Source organism: Oncorhynchus mykiss, chromosome 8 (assembly GCF_057628025.1).
Source record: "Oncorhynchus mykiss isolate SJ-2025 chromosome 8, ASM5762802v1, whole genome shotgun sequence".
NCBI lineage: Eukaryota > Metazoa > Chordata > Actinopteri > Salmoniformes > Salmonidae > Oncorhynchus > Oncorhynchus mykiss.
The window spans coordinates 65,210,778-65,235,273 of NC_143029.1; the positions used below are offsets into that span (position 1 = coordinate 65,210,778).

General features: G+C 42.6%; 1 protein-coding gene and 1 pseudogene across 2 annotated transcripts in view; both read left to right on the plus strand.

Annotated features, from left to right (window-relative positions):
• Positions 1–6,577, plus strand: part of LOC110530316 (translation initiation factor eIF2B subunit gamma-like) — a 51,657-nt pseudogene extending 45,080 nt beyond the window's left edge. The window contains exon 11 of the transcript XR_016482558.1: positions 6,433–6,577. The product of XR_016482558.1 is annotated as a translation initiation factor eIF2B subunit gamma-like (transcript). The remainder of the gene's footprint in view (positions 1–6,432) is intronic.
• A 7,474-nt stretch (positions 6,578–14,051) lies between these two features.
• The window catches only part of ptch2 (patched 2), a 29,456-nt gene continuing 19,011 nt past the window's right edge, over positions 14,052–24,496 (plus strand). The window contains exons 1-2 of the mRNA XM_021613249.3: positions 14,052–14,752; positions 16,622–16,814. Coding sequence (XP_021468924.1) covers positions 14,606–14,752; positions 16,622–16,814 — 340 coding nt within the window. The 5' untranslated portion in view covers positions 14,052–14,605. The remainder of the gene's footprint in view (positions 14,753–16,621; positions 16,815–24,496) is intronic.

Consider the following 24,496-nt stretch of genomic DNA (forward strand, 5'->3'; position numbering starts at 1 on the left):
TTCTTACATTGTTAGCCCAGAACGTTTTTTGTGTTATTACATACAGACGGAAATAACTTTTGGATATCAGAGCGGCAGTAACTCACCAGCATTTCTGACCAGAAATAAGACTTTCCCGAATTGTATTCTTTGTTCGTACCCTCCAGTGCAATTGAACTTATCCCAGAGGCTGCTCCAAGACTCCACCGGCAGAGAAGAGATATTGTAGTCGTACTCAGGGGGCGTGTACACCACCCAGACGAGCTCATTGTGAGGATCTCCTTTCAGAGAGACATCAGGGACTGTAACATAGTCTTTTTCACTGAATCGTAGCTCTTTCTGGATATACTGTTCTCGTCCATACAGCCAGCTAGGTTCTCAGTACATTGCACAGACAGGAATAAAAAACTTTCCAGGAAGAAGAAATGCGGTGGTGTATGTTTCATGATTAACTACTCATGGTGTGATTGTAATAACATAGAGGAAATTAAGTCCTTTTGTTCACCCGACATAGAATATCTCACAATCAAATGTCAACCTCCAAAGAGAATTGTAGCTACCGAAATTTTATCGACACATTGCTTGTAGTACGCGTGCTACAAAAGCTCTTGACCATTGTTACTCTCCCTTCTTAGATGGCTACAAGGCCCTCCCCGCCCTCCCTTTGGCAAATCAGATAATGACTCCATTCTGCTCCTCCCTTCCTATAGGCAGAAACTGAAACAGGAAGTACCTGTGCTAAGGTCTATTCAACGCTGGTCTGACCAATCAGAATCCATGCTTCAAGATTATTTTGATCATGCGGATTGGGATATGTTCCAGGTAGCCTTTGAGAATAACATTGATGTGTACACGGACACGGTGACTGAGTTCATCAGGAAGTGTATAGGGGATGTTGTTCCCAATGTGACTATTAGATGGCAGCATTCGTGCAAAACTGAAAGCGCAATGCACAGCATTTAACCATGGCAAGGTGACTGATAAATATGGTTGAATACAAACAGTGTAATTATTCCCTCCGTAAGGCAATCAAACAGGCAAAACGTCAGTACAGAGACAAAGTGGAGTCGCAGTTCACCAACTCAGACACGAGACGTATGTGGCAGCGTCTACAGACAATCATCTATTACAAAGGGAAACCCAGCCACGTCGCGGACATGAACGTCTTGCACCCGGACAAGCTAAACACGTTATTCGCCCGCTTTGAGGATAACACAGTGCCACCGACACGGTCTGCTCCCAAGGACTGTGGGCTCTCGTTCCTCGGCGTACACATCACTGACAATCTGAAATGGTCCACCCACACAGTGTATTGAGGAAGGTGCGACAGCGCCTCTTCAACCTTAGGAAGCTGAAAAAAATTGGCTTGGCCGCTAAGACCCTCATGAACTTTTACAGATGTACAATTGAGAGCATCCTGTCGGGCTGTATCACCGCCTGGTACGGCAACTGCACCGCCCGCAACCGCAAGGCTCTCCCAGAGGGTGGTGTGGTGTGCCCAACGCATCACCGGGAGCACACTGCCTGCCCTCCAGGACACCTACAGCACCTGATGTCACAGGAAGGCCAAAAAGATCATCAAGGACATCAACCACCCGATCCACGGCCTGTTCACCCCGCTATCATCCAGAAGGCGAGGTCAGTACAGGTGCATCAAAGCTGGGACCGAGAGACTGAAAAACAGCTTCTATCTCAAGGCCATCCAACTGTTAAATGGCCATCACTAGCCAGCTACAACTCGATTACTCAACACTGCACCTTAGAGGCTGCTGACTATGTACATAGACATGGAATGACTGGCCACTTTAAATGGAACACTAGTTACTTTAATCATGTTTACATAGTGTTTTACTCATTTCATATGTATATACTGTACTCTACTGTAATTTACTGAATGCCACTCAGACATTGCTTGTCCTAATATTTATATATTTCTTTACTTCATTCTTTTACTTTTAGGTTTGTGTGTATTGTTGTGAATTGTTACATACTACTGCATTGTTGGAGTTAGAAAAACAAGCATTTCGCTGCACCAGCAATAACACTCTTGGCATTCTCTCAACTAGCTTTATATAGTGGTCAGAGTCTGGTAATGTCAAAATCAAATCAAATGAAATCATATCATTTTAAATGTGTGTGACCAATAAAATGTGATTTCATTTCATTTGATTTTGACATTACCAGGCTCTGACCACTATATAAAGCTGGTTGAGAGAATGCCAAGAGTGTGCAAAGCTGTCAAGGCAAAGGGTGGTTACTTTGAAGAATCTCAAGTATAAAATATATTTTGATTTGTTTAACACTTTTTTGGTTACTACATGATCCCATATATATGTGCTATTTTATTGTGTTGATGTCTTCACTACTATTCTACAATGTAGAAAATAGTACAAATTTAGAAAAACCCTGGAATGAGTAGGTGTATCCAACCTTTTGACTGGTAATGTATATACACTGCTCAAAAAAATAAAGGGAACACTAAAATAACACATCCTAGAACTGAATGAATGAAATATTCTTATTAAATACTTTTTTTCTTTACATAGTTGAATGTGCTGACAACAAAATCACACAGAAATGATCAATGGAAATCAAATTTATCAACCCATGGAGGTCTGGATTTGGAGTCACACTCAAAATTAAAGTGGAAAACCACACTACAGGCTGATCCAACTTTGATGTAATGTCCTTAAAACAAGTCAAAATGAGGCTCAGAAGTGTGTGTGGTCTCCACGTGCCTGTATGACCTCCCTACAACGCCTGGGCATGCTCCTGATGAGGTGGCAGATGGTCTCCTGAGGGATGTCCTGCCAGACCTGGACTAAAGCATCCGCCAAGTCCTGGACAGTCTGTGGTGCAACGTGGTGTTGGTGGATGGAGCGAGACATGAGGACCCAGATGTGCTCAATTGGATTCAAGTCTGGGGAACGGGCAGGCCAGTCCATAGCATCAATGCCTTCCTCTTGCAGGAACTGCTGACACACTCCAGCCACATGAAGTCTAGCATTGTCTTGCATTAGGAGGAACCCAGAGCCAACCACACCAGCATATGGTCTCACAAGGGGTCTGAGGATCTCATCTCAGTACCTAATGGCAGTCAGGCTACCTCTGGCGAGCACATGGAGGGCTGTGCGGCCCCCCAAAGAAATGCCACCCCACACCATGACTGACCCACCGCCAAACCGGTCATGCTGGAGGATGTTGCAGGCAGCAGAACGTTCTCCACGGTGTCTCCAGACTGTCACGTCTGTCACATGTGCTCAGTGTGAACCTGCTTTCATCTGTGAGGAGCACAGGGCGCCAGGGGCGAATTTGCCAATCTTGGTGTTCTCTGGCAAATGCCAAACGTCCTGCACGGTGTTGCGCTGTAAGCACAACCCCCGCCTGTGGACTCCGCCCCTCATACCACCCTCATGGAGTCTGTTTCTGATCTTTTGAGCAGACACATGCACATTTGTGGGCTGCTGGAGGTCATTTTGCAGGGCTCTGGCAGTGCTCCTCCTGCTCCTCCTTGCACAAAGGCGGAGGTAGCGGTCCTGCTGCTGGGTTGTTGCCCTCCTACGGCCTCCTCCACGTCTCCTGATGTACTGGCCTGTCTCCTGGTAGCGCCTCCATGCTCTGGACACTACGCTGACAGACACAGCAAACCTTCTTGCCACATCTCGCATTGATGTGCCATCCTGGATGAGCTGCACTACCTGAGCCACTTGTGTGGGTTGTAGACTCCGGCTCATGCTACCACTAGAGCGAAAGCACCGCCAGCATTCAAAAGTGACCAAAACATCAGCCAGGAAGCATAGGAACTGAGAAGTGGTCTGTGATCCCCACCTGCAGAACCACTCCTTTATTGGGGGTGTCTTGCTAAATGCCTATAATTTCCACCTGTTGTCTATTTCATTTGCACAACAGCATGTGAAATGTTTTGTCAATCAGTGTTGCTTCCTAAGTGGACAGTTTGATTTCACAGAAGTGTGATTGACTTGGAGTTACGTTGTGTTGTTTAAGTGTTCCCTTTATTTTTTGGAGCAGTGTATTTCTGTATTTCATTTTCAATACATTTGCGAACATTTCTAAAAACACTTTCACTTTGTCATTATGGAATATTGTGTGTAGATGGGTGAGAAATAAAATCTAATTAATCCATCTTGAATTCAAGCTGTAATGTAAAAAACATGTGGATTAAGTCAAGGGTTATGAATACTTTCTGAAGGCACTGTGTAACAATGAGTTACACAATCCATTTTTAGATACTTTAGGATAACCTGGATATGAAGTGTAAAAATTCTAAAATACAGTGCATTTGGAATGTATTCAGACCCCTTGACTTTTTCCACATTTTGTTACATTACAGCCTTATTCTAAAATATATTCAATATTTTTTTCCTCATTAATCTACACAAAATACCCCATAATGACAAAGCAAAACGTTTTTTGAAATTTTTGCAAATGCATAAAAAATGTAAAACCGATACCTTTTTCACATAAGTATTCAGAGCCTTTGCAATGAGACTCAAGATTGAGCTCAGGTGCATCCTGTTTCCATTGATCATCCTTGATATGTTTTTATATCTTGATTGGAGTCCACCTGTGGTAAATTCAATTGATTGGACATGATTTGGTAAGGCACAAACCTGTCTATATAAGGTCCCACAGTTGACAGTGCACATCAGAGCAAACCCCAAGCCGTGAGCTCGAAGGAATTGTCCATAGAGCTCCGAGACAGGATTGTATTGAGGCACAGATCTGGGGAAGGGTACCAAAAAATGTCTGCAGCATTGATGGTCCCCAAGAACACAGTGGCCTCCATCGTTCTTAAATAGAAGAAATTTGGAACCACCAAGACTCTTACTAGAGCTGGCCACACTGAGCAATCAGGGGAGAAGGGCCTTGATCAGGGGGGTGACCAAGAACCAGATGGTCACTCTGACAAAGCTCCATGGTTCCTCTGGGAGAATCCATCTCTGCAGCACTCCACTAATCAGGCCTTTATGGTAGAGTGGCCAGTCGGAAGCCATTCCTCAGTAAAAGGCACATGACAGCCTGCTTGGAGTTTGCAAAAAGGGACATAAAGACTCTCAGACCATGAGATATAGGGTTCTCTGGTCTGATGAAACCAAGATTGAAATATTTTGCCTGAATGCCAAGTGTCACATCTGGCGGAAATCTGACACCATCCCTACGGTGAAGCATGGTGGTGGCAGCATTATGCTGTGGGGATGTTTTTCAGCGGCAGGGACTGAGAGACTAGTCAGGATCAAGGGAAATAAACAGAGTACAAAGAAATTGTTTATGAAAACCTGCTCCAGAGCACTCAGGACCTCAGACTGGGATGTGGGTTCACCTTCCATCAGAACAAAGACCCTAAGCACGCAGCCAAGACAACGCAGAAGTGGCTTCGGGACAAGTCACTGAATGTCCTTGAGTGGCCCAGCCCGAGCCCGGACTGTGGCTGGGTCTTTCAGCATGACAATGATCCGAAACACACCGCCCGGGTAACGAAGGAGTGGCTTGGTAAGAAGCATTTTAAGGTCCTGAAGTGGCCTAGCCAGTCTCCAGATCTCAACCCCATAGAAAATCTTTGGAGGGAGTTGAAAGTCCGTGTTGCCCAGCAACAGCCCCAAAACATCACTGCTCTGGAGGAGATCTGCATGGAGGAATGGGCCAAAATACCAGCAACAGTGTGTGAAAACCTTATGAAGACTTACAAAAAACGTTTGACCTCTGTCATTGCCAACAAAGGGTATATAACAAAGTATTGAGATAAACTTTTGTTATTGACCAAATACTTATTTTCCACCATAATTTGCAAATAAATTCATTAAAAATCCTACAATGTGATTTTCTGGATTTATTTGTTTCATTTTGTCTGTCATAGTTGAAGTGTACCTATGATGAAAATTACAGGCCTCTCTCATCTTTTTAAGTAGGAGAACTTGCACAATTGGTGGCTGACTAAATACTTTTTTGCCCCACTGTAAATCCTATAAATTAAAATTGCCAATTTGGGTGCCATCAGTTAAATGATATTTCATTTAAGCAGGAAGGCTATTCTTATATTTCTATTATTCTTTTTTTTCTGGTACCGCCTTTTTCTTCCAACTTCTTGTCACCCAACTTCTTGTCTCCTCGCTGCAACTCCTCAACGGGCTTCGGGAGAGGCGAAGGTCGAGTCATGCGTTCCCCGAAACATAAACCGCCAAACCGCGCTCCTTAACACCCACCCGCTTAACCCGGAAGCCAACTGCACCAATGTGGAGGAACACTGTTCAACTAATGACCGAAGTCAGCCTGCAGGCGCCCAGCCTGCCACAAGGAGTCTCTAGAGCACGATCAGCCAACCAATTAACTAGTCTAATGCTACACCTGCTAAATACCAGGTTCTACAGAAGGACAAGGGGTCATAATCTTCTATCTCAAATGTCTAATTGTGAGTGCTTTCTTCTCACTCTGTAGCGGAAAGGACTAACGAGGTGATTGTTGGAACTGACCAGCTGATGGAGATCTAGACCAGGGGGAGACTGACCGAACGACCAGTCCTACACATTGCTGGTCCACAGTGATGGCCCATTGTCTAAATAAAAGCAACTTTGTTTATCCCTAGGCTCAGTTTCAGTGGCGTTCTTTGTGTGAATCTTGTCTGTTGTTTCTGGGTGATTCTATAAAGTTTTGTTGGGTGTTTGTTCAGTCAGTGTGTTCTCATCTATACATACATTCCTCCACACAACTATTCAGCCTAGGAGTCTTTGTGTTCGTGCTGTGTGGTGCAGCAGAGGACCAGAGAAGCACAATGGGGGTTAAGTTTATTTGTACACAAAAATGGTGGGCCGGACCACCCAATGAGATCTCATCAAGTAACACACAATCCCTCCCACTTTCACAAACTGATAGAAACATAAGAGTTGCTCTCTTTGTTTTTAATTTTTCTTCTTACTCTTTGCTGTCAAAGATTTATTGCATTCCTTTGCCAGCTCATTTCTTAAATTACAGGTCTGAAGTTCCTTATTGACGAACGACAGATCTCCAGGAAGAGGCTCTGTCTACATCGTGTGATTTAGTGGCCTGCTTTATAGTGTGTCTGTGACCAATAGAAGTCATTTAGTGTCATTGGGAGAGTAGTTATGTCTCTTGTCTTTTCTCATCTTTCCTCTTTTGATTTAGTCGTTGGTGACGCTAGAATAATTACTTAACTTTTAACTCACTGTTGCTTTTTCATTTTGACATCCAGAAAATGGATTCAAGTCCCGAAATAAAAGTTATTGTAAACTTTATTTCTGTTCTAATCGAAACTGCCAACCACAATCTTAAAGACCCCTGTTTTGTGGCCATTTAAAGGCATAAATAAATAAATGGTTATTCATAAGATAAAGATCAAAAGTGCCATGCAAACAATATAATTATCACAAAACATTTTGATTTGGATTATTTTTCTTCCTGCTTTAAACTTTAACCCTTTGAGCAGCCTCTGACCTGAGCATCAAGTCAAGTTTATGAGATCTGGCATGGGTTGTTTTGGAAAGCCAGGTTTGTATATTTATACAGCAGCCTACTCTGAGTCCCTGTGGCTGTGCTGGTTTGGTTAGGGGCTATCCAGCGCTGTGTTCAGCGTCAGTCCCCACCCCTCTGGGCTAAATGTGACAGATGCTTGTGTTTTCCAGGGTTCGGGATCAGATGTCATCCAACATATCATATATCAGCTGTCTCTAGGTAGATCTGGGTTAGTCTGCAGGCCCAGGCTGAGTTAGTCTCCATAGGGCTATTTGTTACTATGATATAACAGGCCCTACCACCATGGACAGACTATAAAGGTTGAAATTGATCAGAGTGGTCGTTCAACAGAATTGGGGGACTTTTTTGAAGTGATAATCAAATGTCCATGTTATATGTTTACTAGATCTACAGCTGTAATTGTTTTTTGTTGATTCCCTCTCTCCACACCTCTTCATACCTCTGTGTCAGCTCAGCTGCATAGTGTGAATGTTGGCAGGCTCTCTCATCCAAATGAAGATGCTAATGTTAACAGGCAGGCAGTGGTTCAATGTGCCTTTGGCAGTTACTGTAAGTAGTGTAAGTGCAGTGGTACTTGCGAAGCCCATGGTGGCATAAATCATGAATACATGATATAGACAGTGATATAAATACTGCCCAGGAGCTGGTCCAAGAGGATGTATCCCACATGGAACCCTATTCCCTATTTAGTAGTACATTGGAGACGCACCTACCGCCTGCTCTGGTGGAGCAGTACCCTGCCCTGGCCTACTGGGTGGTGGTCACACTGACCACTGATTGCATGGAACTGCCTTCCAACTCATAAAGCGCAAATGAACAGCAAACCTGGTTAAAAAAACAACGTGAGGCAACACCTCATGGCCCAATGCCTCTCCCCCATGTGACCTACTTTTTGTGTGTATATATTGACGTGTAACTGAAAGCTGCATACTGCGTATTTTTTGATATGAGTAACTGTCGCCATTGGCATTGGCTAATGAGGATCCTAATAAAATACAATTAAACCAAATGGCAGCTAGGGGAGAGAAGTTTCAGAGCCTTGAGCAAAAGAGGCCGTCACCCGCTCTGCTCAAAGGGAGGAGTGTGTGGTGGGGTGGAGTTTGGGACTTTGAGGGTGGGTGCAAGGTAGGTGGGTGGTTTTGGGGCTGGAGGGCTGAGCGTGTTGGAGGGTGAGAGACTGGTTAGGCCACCCAAGTGGCAAAAACCTGCGTGTTTGTGGCTGACCCCTACACATCAACAGAACACTTCCTCTGTTTGTCTTCTGTGTTCTTGAGGCACAAACCAATTTCCTCCCTTTTTGCTGCACTATCATTTAAGACACTGCTGCGTCCCCCACGCCTCCCTCCAGCCCCACGCCCACCGCCAACGCACAGACACACACACACACACACAGTATCTTTAAGCAACTCATCAGAAAGAACACTTGCATATGCTACTTTTACAAAGGCTTTGTGTGGAGGAAGTAAGAGATTCATCTAGGGGATAATAAACTATTGGAACATGTGAGGCACACCTACTCAGATATCTCAGTAGTACACCACCGTGGCTTTCAACGAGCTACTAAACAAGGCAGTAGGTTTGATCATTATCAACACCACAGTGCACAGCTTTTGTCACCAGCTAATGTCTTCAATTGAGTCAGACAGACAGCTAGTCTGGATCATTCTCTGTTTTTGTAAATGACTATTTTAATTTAATGCTACCAGATCAAATGCATTCCCCGGTGTGATATGTTGTTTTCTTTTATGGATGCAAAGGTCTTCTGAGTTACTTAACTGTTACTGTCTGGTGATATATGATATATGTTCTTTGCTTGAATGTACCAGCCCTGAACTTTTGTCAGTGTTAGGAGCCAGCTACCACCCAGTACTCAAACCTGTACCTTAGAGACTGCTGCCCTATGTACAGTCATTCAACACTGGTCACTTTAATGTTAACATACTGTTTTACCCACTTCATACACTGAGTGTACAAAACATTAAGAACACTTTCCTAATATTGAGTTGCCCTCAAAACAGCCTCAATTAGTCCATTAGTTGCCCATGTTGACTCCAATGCTTCCCACAGTTGTGTCAAGTTCGTTGGATGTCCTTTGGGTGGTGGACCATTCTTGATACACACAGGACACTTTTGAGCATGAAAAACCCAGCAGTGTTGCAGTTCTTGTCACAAACCGGTGCGCCTGGCACCTACTACCATACCCCGTTCAAAGGTACTCAAATCTTTTTTCTTGCCCATTCACCCTCTGAATGGCACACATACACAATCCATGTCTCAAGGCTTAAAAATCCTTCTTTAACCTGTCTCCTCACCTTCAGCCACAATGATTGAAGTGGATTTAACAAGTGACATCAATAAGGGATCATAGCTTTCACCTGGATTCACCTAGTCAGTCTGTCATGGAAAATATCAGCTGTTCTTAATATTTTATACACTCACTGTATACTATTTTCTATTGTACTAAATGTATGTAGTCCTTGAGCTGTTCTTGTCTATTGATATTCCGTATAATGTCATTCTGTATTATGTTTCATCTTTTGCGTGGACCCCAGAAAGAGTAGCTGCTTTTGCAACAGCTAATGGGGATCCTAATCAAATACCAAATACCAAGGCTCATACTATATAACTACTGCTGTACATACCTTTTTTATTCCTATGCTGTTCATAATGTCTATACACACCCTCGTATACATATATATTTATATTCCAGACTCTTGACATTGGTTGTCTTGATATTTCTTCATTATTTTCTTAAAATGTTGGGGATTTGTGTGTATTGTTAGGTATTACTGCACTGTTGGAGCTAGAAACACAAGCATTTTGTCTGCGATAACATCTGCAAAATATGTACGCGGCCAATAAAACTTTCTTTGATTTATGTTTCAATGGATCATGATACAAAGATATGTCACAGTGCACTGACAACACATGTCAAAGCATTTGATCTATAGTCTGTTCTCCTTGCTTTTTCCTTGCAGTTCAACCCATCTCACAATATAGTCACATAATGGTCCTCAGATTCATAAGTGATAAGTTGATGAGAGCCCCATAAACAATCATAGTCTGATTCTGCCTTAGTTGCCACATGCTAAAGTCTGACAATACCTTTGTTAGAGAAACACAAACAAAGATGGACAGAAAAGTGTTGTTTTTTTTCTTTAAAGAAACCATTCACTACAATGACAAAGGGGGAAAGAAATACATTATCATAATGAATCTTATCTCTGGCTGTGTGGCAGGTCTCTTCTTTTATAGACTGACAGAACCCTTACAATACTGATCTGTACACGTCATTCTGTTACAATGCACTTTTTGGCTTACGAATATTTAAGAAAGCCTTTTGTAAACATTCATTAAACCTGCACTCACGGAATATTGGTTTAGTTTGTCTTTTTGTTGCTCCAAACAGTAGGCCAATGGTAGAAGTAAACATCACTTAAAATAAGGTGATTTAAGAGTAAATAGGTCCCTCAATGGATTGAACACATGTATATTTGTGTTGTGTGCTTATTACTGTGTGTAAATATACTACTGTATATACTACTGTTATTACTGTTATACTCTTATAACTTGTTGATTCAAATACATGATTGTCATATGTTTTTTGATTTAATCAAGCCAGAAATCCATTTAGTTAATAGTGATTGTAATAGATTATGGGTTCTGTTTAGATAAATATTGTTTTAACGTGGACAATTTGTGTAATCTATCTAATGCGTGAAGGAAAATAAGTTATCCTTATACCACGGGCAACATTGTAATTACTTTGGCTACCAAAGTCCTGTACTCACACATACAGTAGCAGCAATAGATTTACACATAGCCCATCAGCCAACGGAAGTTACAATTAGTTGCACTAGTGTTAAGAAAATGTAAAATAATGTATCTATAGAGCTTTAAAGTTACTTATTTTGTTGACTTTCAAATTATGTACCAAAAAGGCACAACGTGTCAATTTATACTCTTATGGGGTGGTTTCACGGACACAGATTAAGCCTAGTCCTGGACTAAAAAGATAACTCAATGGAGAATCTTCATTGGGGGCCAATTTCCCATACACAGATTAAAGACATTCTCCGGTACTTCTCCGTATACTTTTTAGCCAGCAGTTCTATAAGTAGTGCTCATGAGCCAAAAGTGGTCCCCGAAAATTGCATAGTACGTCACATATGTGCAGATATGTGCACCACGTCATTGTTCTCTCTCTCTCTCTCTCTCTCTCTCTCTCTCTCTCTCTCTCTCTCTCTCTCTCTCTCTCTCTCTCTCTCACTGTTGTTGGTGCATCTTGCTAGCTGTCACTCAAATGGCGAGGGGCTGAAACTCATTGTCTAGAACTCATATTGGGGGCTGGCCCACTTGGGGGGAAATGTAGGAAAAATGGCACAGCACAGCTTCCAGAAAAAACGTCATTTTCAAACTAGGGATCATGTCAAATTAAGGTAAAATAGTAACTCTGCTCATAGATTATGCATGTATGAACTACACATTAACATATCCAGCCCAAAGTGGTAGTTTTTTTTTTTTTTTTTTTTAAATGTAGTCGCCAAAATTCCGGAGCATGTCTTTAATCCTAATCCTGGAATAAAAACCTATTTTCAGGGAGAATTTCCATTGAGCTTGCTTTTTAGTCCAGGACTAGGCTTAATCTGTGTCCAGAAAATCAGCTCTTCTTAGGTTTTTAAACTTGAACTTCTCTGCATATACTATTTCTCAAAATTGTTTCCCACCTTGTATGTGCTAACTTCAACTGCAAATGATTTAACCCTGTTAGTTCATGTGAACTCTAACCTAGTAAAATGTGTGCCTGTCTCCACTGGGCCATATGAAAAAGAAATGCAAGCACGCCTAGGTTTACGATAAATAAACACATGGTCGACTGCAGCACAGCTCAGCTGTCATGTGATGCGTGAGTGTGACAGTGGTTCTGTACTTTGCAATTGCACATACAGAACCAGGGCTATGCAGGCATGGCCATGGGCCAGAGAGAGCGGTTTATGTTGGGAGGCCTTGTGATGGCAGATATCTGGACAGCGCATGGTCATCTCTGGGGTTTATTTATCCAAGGCCTTTAGACCTTGGACCAGACCTCCCTCAGTTTGTTAGGCTTCAAGGGGCCACACAGGGCAATTCCTCACATTCCACATTAGCTCCAATTTCCAGCTGCCTTTTCCCCTCATCCAATTCAACAAATTGAGAAACTAGCTGATCATTAGTACCACCCCTGCCTGCCACCATGATATGAAATTAATATTGGGCTTAGTGTGTCCTTTCCCACACATCTCTGTCCACTCTCACAGAGTATTCTAGACTAGGCACGTAGGTAAATTATATTGTTGCTATTGTACATATATGCTTCTCAAATATCAAACATTTGAAAAAAGTGAATCTAAATCAAATTCGCAGTCCCAATTGTCATCTTGAAGGGCTGGGTTGAAAGTGTTCTAGCTACATGTTATCCACAAACTGAAATGTTTGTGTAAGTCGGGCAAATGATGAGTGGACTAAAAGTCAGCGTATATCTCAGTCATGTAGGTGTGTGCTAATCTATTTTAATGTGAAGCCATTGTCTTCTCAGTCTGGACAATGTTCCAAATGAAAGTGTTATAGAGCTGTAGTCTCTTTAATGGTTTCATAAAGTGGCAACTATTGCTGTTGCACATCCAGAATGCAAGTAGCAAGTTTCTTTCATTTAGCAGTTTGTTGTCCAAGCTTGATACCATATTCATTTGTCGTTATTTAAAAAAAAATGTAATAAAGTGGTTATGAAAACAAGGGAATGGATTTTTTTCCACTCCCTACTGACTTGTATTAAACCAATACAGTAGAGCACCAATATGTATTTGATTCACTAAGCTATACTGTTTATTGTTTTTGTGTAGGCCTGCACCAAGCTGGTGTATACATGTCCATTGTTCACTCTATAATAAACGATATTGCCTTGAGACTCGGGTAAACAATGTTAGAATAAAGTACTTGACAATGGACTGTGACAGAAAGGAAACAAATAACTACCTGGTTTAATGCCTTAATTAATCCAGGGTTGGTAGGTCTACAGCTGTCAATGTTAAAGACCCACACCACACACACTCATCACAGCTGTTTGGCAAACTGCACAGCACAGTGGAATTAAACATGTGTCAGTAAGTCCTTAGCAATTAAGTATAAATATACAAGACAACTACACAGATGATACAGCAATGAAGGGATTACGTTGTTTTGTGAAATAGTGAGATTGGTATACATTAGTCCAATCAATGAGCAAAGTCAAGCAAATGAATTAACTTTGAAAGTGTGAATGTTTAGCTACTTAACGTAACCTTGATTGTAGTACAGTTTATAATACTGAGTTTGTTTCTGAAATTCTTGCCAATGAATAAAGCTAGTTTAGTACACAATTTCGCCTATTCAGTCTTTTTTTTCCCCTTTTATTTGTGTGAGAAACCACTCTGGATTAATTTAGAATTTTGTTTATGTCAGACTGGATTAAATATAAAACTGTGTCTGTTGTATCAATATATGGCATGTGTGATTGCTTCGTATAACAGAGCTAAGGCAATTGGGAATGTGCAGAGCAGAGCCGGCAACAGTGTGCTGAGTTTATTGAAAGAGTTCCTCTCTCTGACGCCCCTTCGTTCTCCCCCCTCCCCTCGATTTGAAGGGCTGCTTGGGTGGTCTCCCTCTCTCTCCACTTTGGTGAGCTGTTGCTTAGCAGCTAATAATAGGAGATGTTTGCTAAGTAATTTGCCTCTTCCTTGGCCAATGAGAACCAGATCACTTTTCCACCAAACCACCCTTTTCACGATTTGCAGAGGGGCTAGCTTCTCCAAATGTCACTGCTACGGGAACAGAGGCAGACTTAAATATCTGCTCCAGACTTTACTTCGAAAAGTTGTTTTATAAGCTATCAGGACGGATGAAGACTCAAGGATCTATACGGATTTGGGCACATAATGTTGGGATGGAGTTGCAAGACTTTGGCTCAAGGAAAGACTAGTATATATTCTCCTAATTTCTACCGGGTGGATGCGCTAGTATTCTATCTTGGATTATTGTCGCTTTTGCTGAACTCGCACTGTTTCTCTCTCGCTTCGCTCTGTGCTTTGTTTTTCTTGTTTGGACTATGGCCTCGGATCCCAGAGTCCCAGGGGCCGGTGTTTTTGGAGATTTACCCCCAAGTTATACACGTTCTCCGCCGCGAGTAAACTCAGATCTTCTCCGGAGACCCAGTTACTGCCACGCTGCTTTCGCATTAAAACAGATTTCTAAGGTGACAAAATGCTTTCAATGGAATATACTTTGCTGTTTCATTCATCATCTCTGTGAATACGTGCTATGTTTTGGTACTTCTGAAGAAACGAGTGTTACTACCACTCGAAACGAGGAATATTTTAGGGAGTTTTATGTCCAAATGTGGTACAAAGTGATATGCTGCCGTTTTCACATAATATTTCGATGTTACATTGTAACATTTACGAATCACTGGCACGCACATATTTTAACCTTCGATCCAGATCCCACTCTGAATGAAAATAACTTTCTCCGTTAATTTTTAGAAGCAATACAACCCATAATAGTTATTTCTACGTGTGTGGGATCTGTTCAACTCTATTAGTAAGAAGTTAGACTCGGGGTCCCCGTTGTAGGCTAGTTTGTTTAAGGCTAGTTGGTTTGAAAATGCGGTGGATTTTAGAGGAGTTCACTGATTAAGTTTTATCTGACAAAGCATCACTGGACCGCATGAACGGTTGGATATGTGTCAAAACTCCCAAGTGAAACCAAAACATCTGTCCAGTGTGTCTGTACTAGACCGGTGACGTTGTTTGTAAAGTTTGAATGGGTATAGTAGACGGTCTTCAGCCAGTGTTTGAATCTTAAATGATAGGAGTAGGGCTTTTTGATATAGGAACGGCTTATTGTCAAATCCCTGCATAGCCTTTTAGAAGCTGTGTAGCTTATTAAAGAAAGTATAGTAGGCTACATAACTCCTGACTCAAATATGTGCAATCTTGTATCTTTCAACTTCCACTTAAAACTAGGCATTAGTGCCCAACAGCATTAGGTTTCATAGTTTTTCCCAGGAGGTTGTTAGGGTAGCTGGCTGAGCATTTAAACATTAAATATAGGAAAAATGTTAGTCCTAGTCCAAATGCACAAAAGTGTTGTCAAATATATAGCCCCCAGTAGACCATAGATACTTATTTCATCCTAGTTGTTATTAGTGTATTATATATGTGTGTGTAATAGGCTACACCAGAACAGCATAGGTGACTTTATATCTCATTTGACAAGTATGCCGTTTTGTTGTTGTTAAATCTGAACCCATGTAACCATAACTGTGAAGTCTTGTGTTTTGACTCCATAGCAAACCCCCGTGCCTCTGGTGATGAGTGGTTAGACTCACCTGGCTTGTGCCAACTGTGAGGGCCTAAACCAAAGACTGGTTGGTCATTGCTTTACCCTCTTTGGTGTTGGGCCCTCAATTACCTACCATCAAATTAGGGTATCTTCTGACTGGTTATATTCGGATATTCTCGTGGTATCTATATATGACATCACTTCAGGTGATCCAATTCACATATATATGATTTGCTTACAGGACACCTGACATGAAGACATATCACTCACGTATCTATCTAGTACAGGAGATACGGTAATGTTGAACATGCCCTTAAGTATGCCACGCTATCACAATCATACTCAGGTTATCTATTTTATTAGTATTCTCTGCCCTAGTAGGTCATTCTTAGTAATACTTGAAATACCACTGTATTGATAGTTTATCTTACTTTTATAGAATTTTTATGTAACCTTTATTTAACAAGGCAAGTCAGTTGAGAACAAATTCTTATTTACAATAACGGCCTACACCGGCCAAACCCGGACGACGCTGGGCCAATTGTGCTCCGCCCTATGGGACTCCCAATCACGTCCGGTTGTGATACAACCTGGATTCGAACCAGGGTGTCTGTAGTGAAGCCTCAAGCACTGAGATGCAGTGCCTTAGACCACTGCGTCACTCGGGAGCAGTTAGTGAATGGTTGTACTTGTCTATGCCATATCCATGCAGTCCATGTATAGCAATATGTTGTTATTAATGTGTAATGAAAATGTTTTCTCTCTCCTCCTGTCTCTTTAGGGGACGGCTGTGGGTCAGAAAGCCCCGTTGTGGATTCGGGCGAGGTTCCAGGCTCTTCTCTTTTCTTTGGGCTGTCACATCCAGCGACATTGTGGAAAAGTCCTTTTCATTGGACTGCTTGTGTTCGGTGCCTTGTCTGTGGGTTTGCGGGTTGCTGCCATTGAGACGGACATTGAGCAACTATGGGTGGAAGGTGAGTCAGGCGTTCAGTTTCGGGGTATGGTTTGAGGTGTTGTCTGGAAAGGGGAGAGAGAGGGGTATTCTTTTGCCCAAATTAACTTGTTGTAGACATTTTTCCATCCAGGCTACTGGAGGGGGGCACAATAAACTGTGTGGGTGCTGTCTGACTGACTTGTTGCGTCAGTATTTTTGCTCTAGTTTTTTTGGGGGTGCTGCTCTTTAGTTGTTATTCGTGATTGGGTGGTGGATACTATGAATTTGTAGTTTTTTCTTGAATTTGACCATAACTTAGTCATTTTTGTATTGAAAGTTATTTTAATGTATTCTAACCTCTGCACCTTTGTGTGTGTTGTTTGCTGATGGCAAAGCTGCTTTACAATGGGAATGGAGAGTAGTTCAAGAAATTCCAACTTTATTGCATACAAGGAGCTCGTGTTGTTCCTTGCACACGCAAGCCTTCTCTTGTTCTTCTCATCAGCCTTGTATTGTTTGCCATGGTGGTTCCATGTTCCATGTTTTATTTGCCGTCCTTTCTGTGTGCAGGCTGGGTTATCGGTGCATATTCGGGCAGCTTTATTTGGTTTTCACACTGCCAAATTCCTTTTAAGCCCTCTAGGCTTTTGCCGCACTCCTGATCCCAAGAGCAGATGGGCTGTGTGAATCGTTAGCCATCTTTGAGGTGCTGACCCTCCCCCCTAGCTCTCTGTGTGGTCCTTAACTATTCTTGGATTCCATTCAACAATAAAGGCACCCCCTTTCCTACAAAAAATAAGTGAATACAGCTGAAGTTTACCCACCTGTTTTGCACACTCTAAAAAGAGTCACAACAGTTGTAGGATACTCTTAGAAAAAAAAGGTTCTGCGGCTGACCCCATAGGATAACCCTTTTTGGTTCCAGGTAGAACTCTTTGTGGATAGGGTTCTACATGGAACTCAAAAGGTTTCTACCTAGAACCTAATGGGTTCAACCTGGAACCAAAAGGGGTTCTTCAAAGGGTTCTCTTATGGAGACAGCAGAGGAACCCTTTTGGGTTCTAGATAGCACCCTTTTTTCTAAGAGCGTATAAACACTCCCTTTATTCATTCCCAAAACGTTGGCTGGTAAGGGCTTAGATGTTGTCAATTAAATGCTTGTGGTCTGACACTGTGTTTGAGTTTTGGTAAAATTGGTGAAGCCAAAGATTTTCAGATTTGACTCATTCACTTGTCAGATTGTAGTTAAGTGGAGTCTGACTCACAAACAAGATATGAAATTATTGCAGTGTAATTTGTCACAATCATAGTATTTTGTTCATGTACTGGTGTGTATTTCATACACATTAAAGAAGCTAACTGTTGGTCTTCTGAAAGGAAGTTGTTAGATAGGGTTTGTTGTGCCTAATCATGGAGTCATTCTGAGAGTGAAATACCCAAATGCTGAAAAGGAATGCTGTTCCTTTAAGAGGCAGTGGCCATGTTTCTAAAGTTTCTGCCTGCGTTGTTTCCCCAATAGCCCATTGACAAAGCTGCTCAGAGCTCAATGGAGAGTAAGTGGTTTGGTAACAAGGAGAGGTTGGTTCTCACACACGCACACACACAAACACACACACACAGAGAAACACATGCACACATCGCTCTCTCTCCCTCTCACTCACTCTCAAACACATACACATGCACACAAACTCTTTCACAAAGAGATATATTTCTTAATAGGACAGAGAATTGTATTGCTCTCTAAGAAAAGATGAGATGAGTGTCCAGGCAGCATCATTTTTTATTAGTAGCAGTCAGAGCAGTATATTTTTATTTTGAAGACAGGCATGTTTAAAGCTACTTTATAAATCAACAGCTTACAGTTGGGCCTCAAACTTTCAAAATAACAGGTGTTGCAGGCTTAGTATTTTCTCAACAGAGAACGTAAGTCTATGTGGTCTTCTTGTCAACACATGCGGAGGTGTATTCTGACCACATATGAAGGATGAGGGTGCTGATATGAGGCCTCCTGGGCTCACACTCGGCCAGCTGGGAGTGCCTGGGAGCATATGCTTCCCATCATATATCCCCAGGCCATATCTGTCTCCCACCCCCACCCAAATGTCATGTTTGCCACCTAGCTAGGGTAGATGACCTGCTGTGTGTGATGTCAGACCACCAGGCTCTTTTTAATTGTTTCCTCTCGCCTACCCTAGCGTTACCCTACCTTACCCTAGACTACCCTATACCCTGCTCTACCTAGCTTACCCCATCCCACCCTAGCCTAGTTTGCCCTACCCTAGCCAAGGATATTGTGCTAACACTTGGGCCATAGGACTGTGGAAAATAATGTTTTGGAGAATATTTGTTTTCTCAACCTGATGCAAACCCTCCTGTACTCTGTAGCTTTGTCTGTTCTGAATGTTGATAGGATATTGGTGGTAGTTAAACCAGTAGTTGGTGCCAGTCAGAAACATATGGGAGAAGGTGTAGTAGTTAAAAACAAGGTACCTGTTGTGAAAGGTGTTCATACTGTATGTAGTTATAACCGATACTAGTTCAACTGTTCCGTCTCTAGGTGGGTAGACTCATTAGACTGGTTGGCTAATACAGGCAGAGTGCAGAATGATAAAACACACTAAATTCAGCTAAGGACATTTTTTTGTCAGTCATGTTGTTTTCTTTTGGACGTTTATTTGATGAAGTTTTCTACTGCAGAAGCAATGCAGAGCAAGAAATAACACAGGAAAATGGCCTGGCAGTCATGGGTGGGACCAGGGGGAGAATGTGACCTAGAGTGCATTGTCTCGAGGAAGAAAGGGGGGTAATAAAGAGGTGAAGTGCAGGCAGATGAGGATGGGGGTGGGGGAGCATTAGGGGCGAAGGTTTTAGGGGTATACACTTTAACATTTCCCCATTCCCTAAAAACAACAGTGTGGCCTCTTTCTCAGGACACATTTCTTTCACCAATTCAAGCAGGACGAAGAAGAAAATGTATATTTGCTGGGTAGGGAGTTGTTTTTTCTGGAAGTAATATAAGCTTAGCTAGCGTTATTACTATTGCAACAGTCATGTAGATTTCCCAAAAGGTTTGATATTTGGTAGTGGGTAGAATTAATACCACCAAAGAGCACCACGCAGTTTTGAATAGTGCATTTAGATGGGGAAATAAAGGTTTACAAGTATGCACTTGTAGGCTAGCCCACATTAACTAAACCCATCTTTCTCGACACAGTTTTGGTGATCTTGACAGACATGTACACACAGACAAGCTGTGCAAATATTGCAACGTGCCAGGCCGCCATATGTTTTAGAAAGAGACTGTGTAGAATGGGGGAAAAGAACATATACACAGCATGAATGAGCTACTCCACATGGCGAGCAGTAGGTACCTTCCAGAGCCCTAGCAGCACAAGCCAGGCCTTTCGGAGGGGAACATGTGGACGTTTCAATGTTTGGAACAGTTATCTAAACAAAAATGCAAGGTAAATGCTATAATTCATCAGAAAATACAGTCTTCCAGTTCAGGGCCTGCTAAAAGAGAAAGAAAGCTCTATGAGGCATTATTGTAGGTGAATGGAACGCCACAGTGCCCCAGCTAGATAAATAAACTCCAACTGCTGAGCCTCAGACCTCACCAGTAGAAAGAACAAACAAGGCCAGAGTCAACCTGGGTCAGTTGAAAATGTTTATTTCACCCCCCACCCTCTCCCTCCTTCCATTCATCCCCCCCACCACCTCCCACCAATCTGCAGTCCTCCAGCCTCAGTCCTCTCCTCAAGGAGCAAACACATGAGCTGAATACTAAACTTCACCAGATCCCTCCATTACTGAAGTCGCCCTTAACCGCCCACTGTGTACTGCATTAATACACCGTGCTAATATCCTTTTTGGATATTTACAGTGTTAAAGCAGTGACTCGTATAGCGGTGTAGGCTTTCCCATGTTGTGTGGTGTTTAGTATTCCAAGGTATATAATAGAGATGAGATTTTATGGTACTTGTCTTTTTTACATTTACAGCAGTGCATCACATTTACAGCAGTGTATGTAACCATATACCTGTTTAGTGTCCTGTATTTGATGTTGCTTGAACGTCACTGTAGACACTGGGCCCATTTTTGGGGAGTGCTGAAGGACTATCTCTGTTATAGAAAGCACTGTCTCACACATCTCCTTTACACTCTGTGTGTTTATTGCACTTTGACACTTTTTATATCATGCCAAAAGAGATTGTTATCCTTGGTCCCACTGTAAATGAAGTTACACCAGTCACCGTTTTGGGGTAGAGTTTGTCTGTTTTCCTCTTACACCATTGGCCCCCTCTGGAAAAAGACGAAGGGAGAAAAACATTTTCTTGGTATTTGGGGGGAAATAAATGGTGCTTGGGCTCAATAAATTCATTTCTAGGCTGAATGAGACCAGCAATGTGGAAAATTTTTGCCTTTCACCATTGGATGAATGTATGTTTCAACCACACATTAAGCTGCATTAGCAGCCAGTGGAGTGCCTAATGTGACTATTTTTCACAGCAGCCAACACTAGGGATGATTAGCATAATTAGTACAGGCAAGGCTATACATATGGAAATAGCAAGTGCCTAACTGCCAACACCAGTGGAAATGTATGTCAATCCTGACAGAAGTATCAAGATCTGAATAGATTGTAACTGAAGCAGATTATTTTTGCCTTTTACTTTTGATGGCATTTTTACAGTTTTCCCTCTCAAATTGAACTTCATTTGTCATCCTCTCACTTTTTTTTGTAGGAATACCTCAAATTGTCCTTTTCCCACCCTGTCCAATTCACACACTCTCCCCCTCAAACACGGACGCACAGACACACTGTATTTCTATAGGTAAGGTAGAAAGCCAAGCCCCCCACGCCTGCATTGTTTTATTTGCTGGGAAAAAGTCTTGGTCCATTTGCTTTTGTTGTGAAAGTTCCCTCTTTATTTTTTCCTGTTTGTTGGGAAACATCTGAAAGAAATTCAGGAGAGGAGTGACAAAAGCCTGTATTCAATCTCTTCTGCCCTGCCTGGATTTTCTCTGTATAAGGAGCTTCTCCATCTGCTAAGTAACACATTGGACTGGGATGGGGAGGTGCTGCAGCACTTGGTAAAGGATGGCCTATTGAAAAAATGGCAGTAGAACTGAAGCTCGATTTCAATGAAGACTTGTTTCGCTGTGCCAGTCAGGGCCAAATCTATCCCTCTGGTTTTATACTGCATGCTTTTTAAAACCATGTTAAATGGATAACGAAGTGCAGGGAATGGGCAAGATGAGGGACTGACAGTTCCTAAGCAGAACCGGTCCAGCAAAGTCTACTTTCTGTGTGAATGTATAAGTGAGGGAGTGGGTGAGTGGCGAGGCTATGTGTGCATTTGAGTTTGTACATTTTGTGTACTATAATCTGTGCTACGTTACAGGTAAAGCATGGTAAAGCATGTCTCTTCCTTGTGGGACTTCCTCCAAAGCAGCATGGATCCTTTCAGTGGCTACATAATCCAGCTAATCTGGCCCACAACACTTTGAAGGTGGTCTCTGCTAATGGAGAGTGGATTTGGACCTAGAGCTAACATGTGAATGGTGTTGCTGCTGGTTCAATCCTATTTGTTAATTGTTTCAAACAGTTGTGTTTTAGTGACGGCGCCTAACATCCTCTGAGCCAAGCTGGAGAAATAGCTCGGCTACTTGTGTGGGACTTCTTCCACATTTGATTGGATACATTGTGCTGCCTGTGACCAACACTTTTGGAAGATACTGTTTGAGTTTGATGGCAAACGTTTACAATCACTAAACCTGTGCACCAGTGTAGGCAGACAACATAGCATACAGGCAGACATGGAGAGGAAATACATTGATACAGTACAGTATGGCAACGGATCCCATACACAGACAGAAGCTCTTGACGACCACCAATCACGGAGTCTGAGGTTTTATTTTAACATAAAATATCTTGATGGTAAAATTTAGTCCATTTTAGCAGTGAATGTAACAAATTAAAGGCCTATTATTATTCTAAACATTCAGTGTTATGAAAAGTAATGTTAAATTGCTTATAATACCATTAATACCTCCACCTGTTATTCATTTTGGATGACAGGTTGGAAACCACTGCAGTATGGTAAGGGAAGGAAAGGGGGATACCTAGTCAGTTGTACAACTGAATGCATTCAACTGAAATGTGTCTTCCGCATTTAACCCAACCCCTCTGAATCAGAGAGGTGCGGGGGGCTGCCTTCATCCACGTCTTTGGCGCCCGGGGAACAGTGGGTTAAATGCCTTGCTCAGGGGCAGAACGACAGATTTTTACCTCGTCAGCTTGGGGATTCGATCCAGCAACCTTTCGGTTACTGGCCCAACGTACTGGTGTCTCCTGTGGTCTCCTGAGGTCTGTGGGGCTGGGCTAGGTTGGGTGGTGGTGGGCTGGACATGAGGGAGATTAGAGCTGACAGGGTCCAACAGTGGTCTGACACCAAGGAGCAGGGGGCTCCTTCTCCTTGGTTAATTACATGCCACTTTCTATACTGCCCACTGAGAGGGGAACTAGCACTCGCACATACACACACATCCACACAAGCCTGATAGGCCTGCCTGGCCCTGTGTCCGGGCTTTGGACGGGAGGCCTTCTCCCTCATACCTGCTACCCTTGCCTGTCTGTCTCTCTGGCCAGCCCCAGCCTAGTCCCACTGAGAAGCAGTGAGAACCCCATCTGGATGGAGATTAGCTTTAGCATAGGAATGGCTAGTCCTCACTCCAAAATGCCTACGCTATAAAAAGGGTTGATTGATGGATCGTGTCCCTGCATATGCTTAGAAGATGAGATGGACCATAATTGTGGATAATTGGGCTGTATGGGGATGTCACCTCCGGGGGTTGATGTGAAAAATGGAAGAGAGGGAGAACAAATGGAGGTGCTTTGTTTGGAGCGCAGCACCCTGAGTGGCTTTGTGAAGAAGTATGAGCTCCCTGATCTCTTCTACCATGTTATGATATTATTTACAGTTATCTGATTTCCCCGTCCAATATGGGATTGTTGAAGGATAACTACGTGTTACGTTTTGACAGTCTCCTCATGAAAAATGATTTGGGCCTAATGCTTCACATGTGATTTCGCTCCACTTTTAATGTCAAATATTCAGAGAATCACAGGCCCCAAATTCCATACACTTTCCTCAAACTTTTCTGGCTGCTTGGTGAGAAGTATTTGGGCGACTGTCTCTTTAAGGGCTGTTGGTTGCAGGCCGAGCGGATAGGAGCAGAGCGGAGCAGCCTCCATCTGGTGAGTGGCTGAGCTCTCTCTCTCTCGGAGCAGAACAGTGACTGAGTGGCGAGGCCGGGGCTCTAGTTGGGTGGTCCAGATGGGCGGAACAAGACACAAATAGCTATAATTTACTTCAGGAGCCCTGTAATTACAGGCCCAAAGATTGAAAATCAGTTCCTGTAGATTCCCCCAATGTATTAAATATGGGCAGAATGTCTCAAGTGAAACAAAAGTGTCTGTTTTTAAGCGTGGTTTGATTCTGTGAATTCACAAAGCCAACTATGAAGGCTAGAAGAAAGCCCAGAAAGATTTTCCAACCCAGTTATAATCTAATCTTACACTTCGAGAGCCGGGGAGAGGATCGTTTTTTTCTTCTCCCTCAATTAGAGGAGCTGCGTCTGGATTGGGTAAGGTGGTGCCAGGAAGAGAGGGAGAGGGGAGACAGAGGGAAAGAGTGGAAGAGAGAAAGCCAGGGAGAG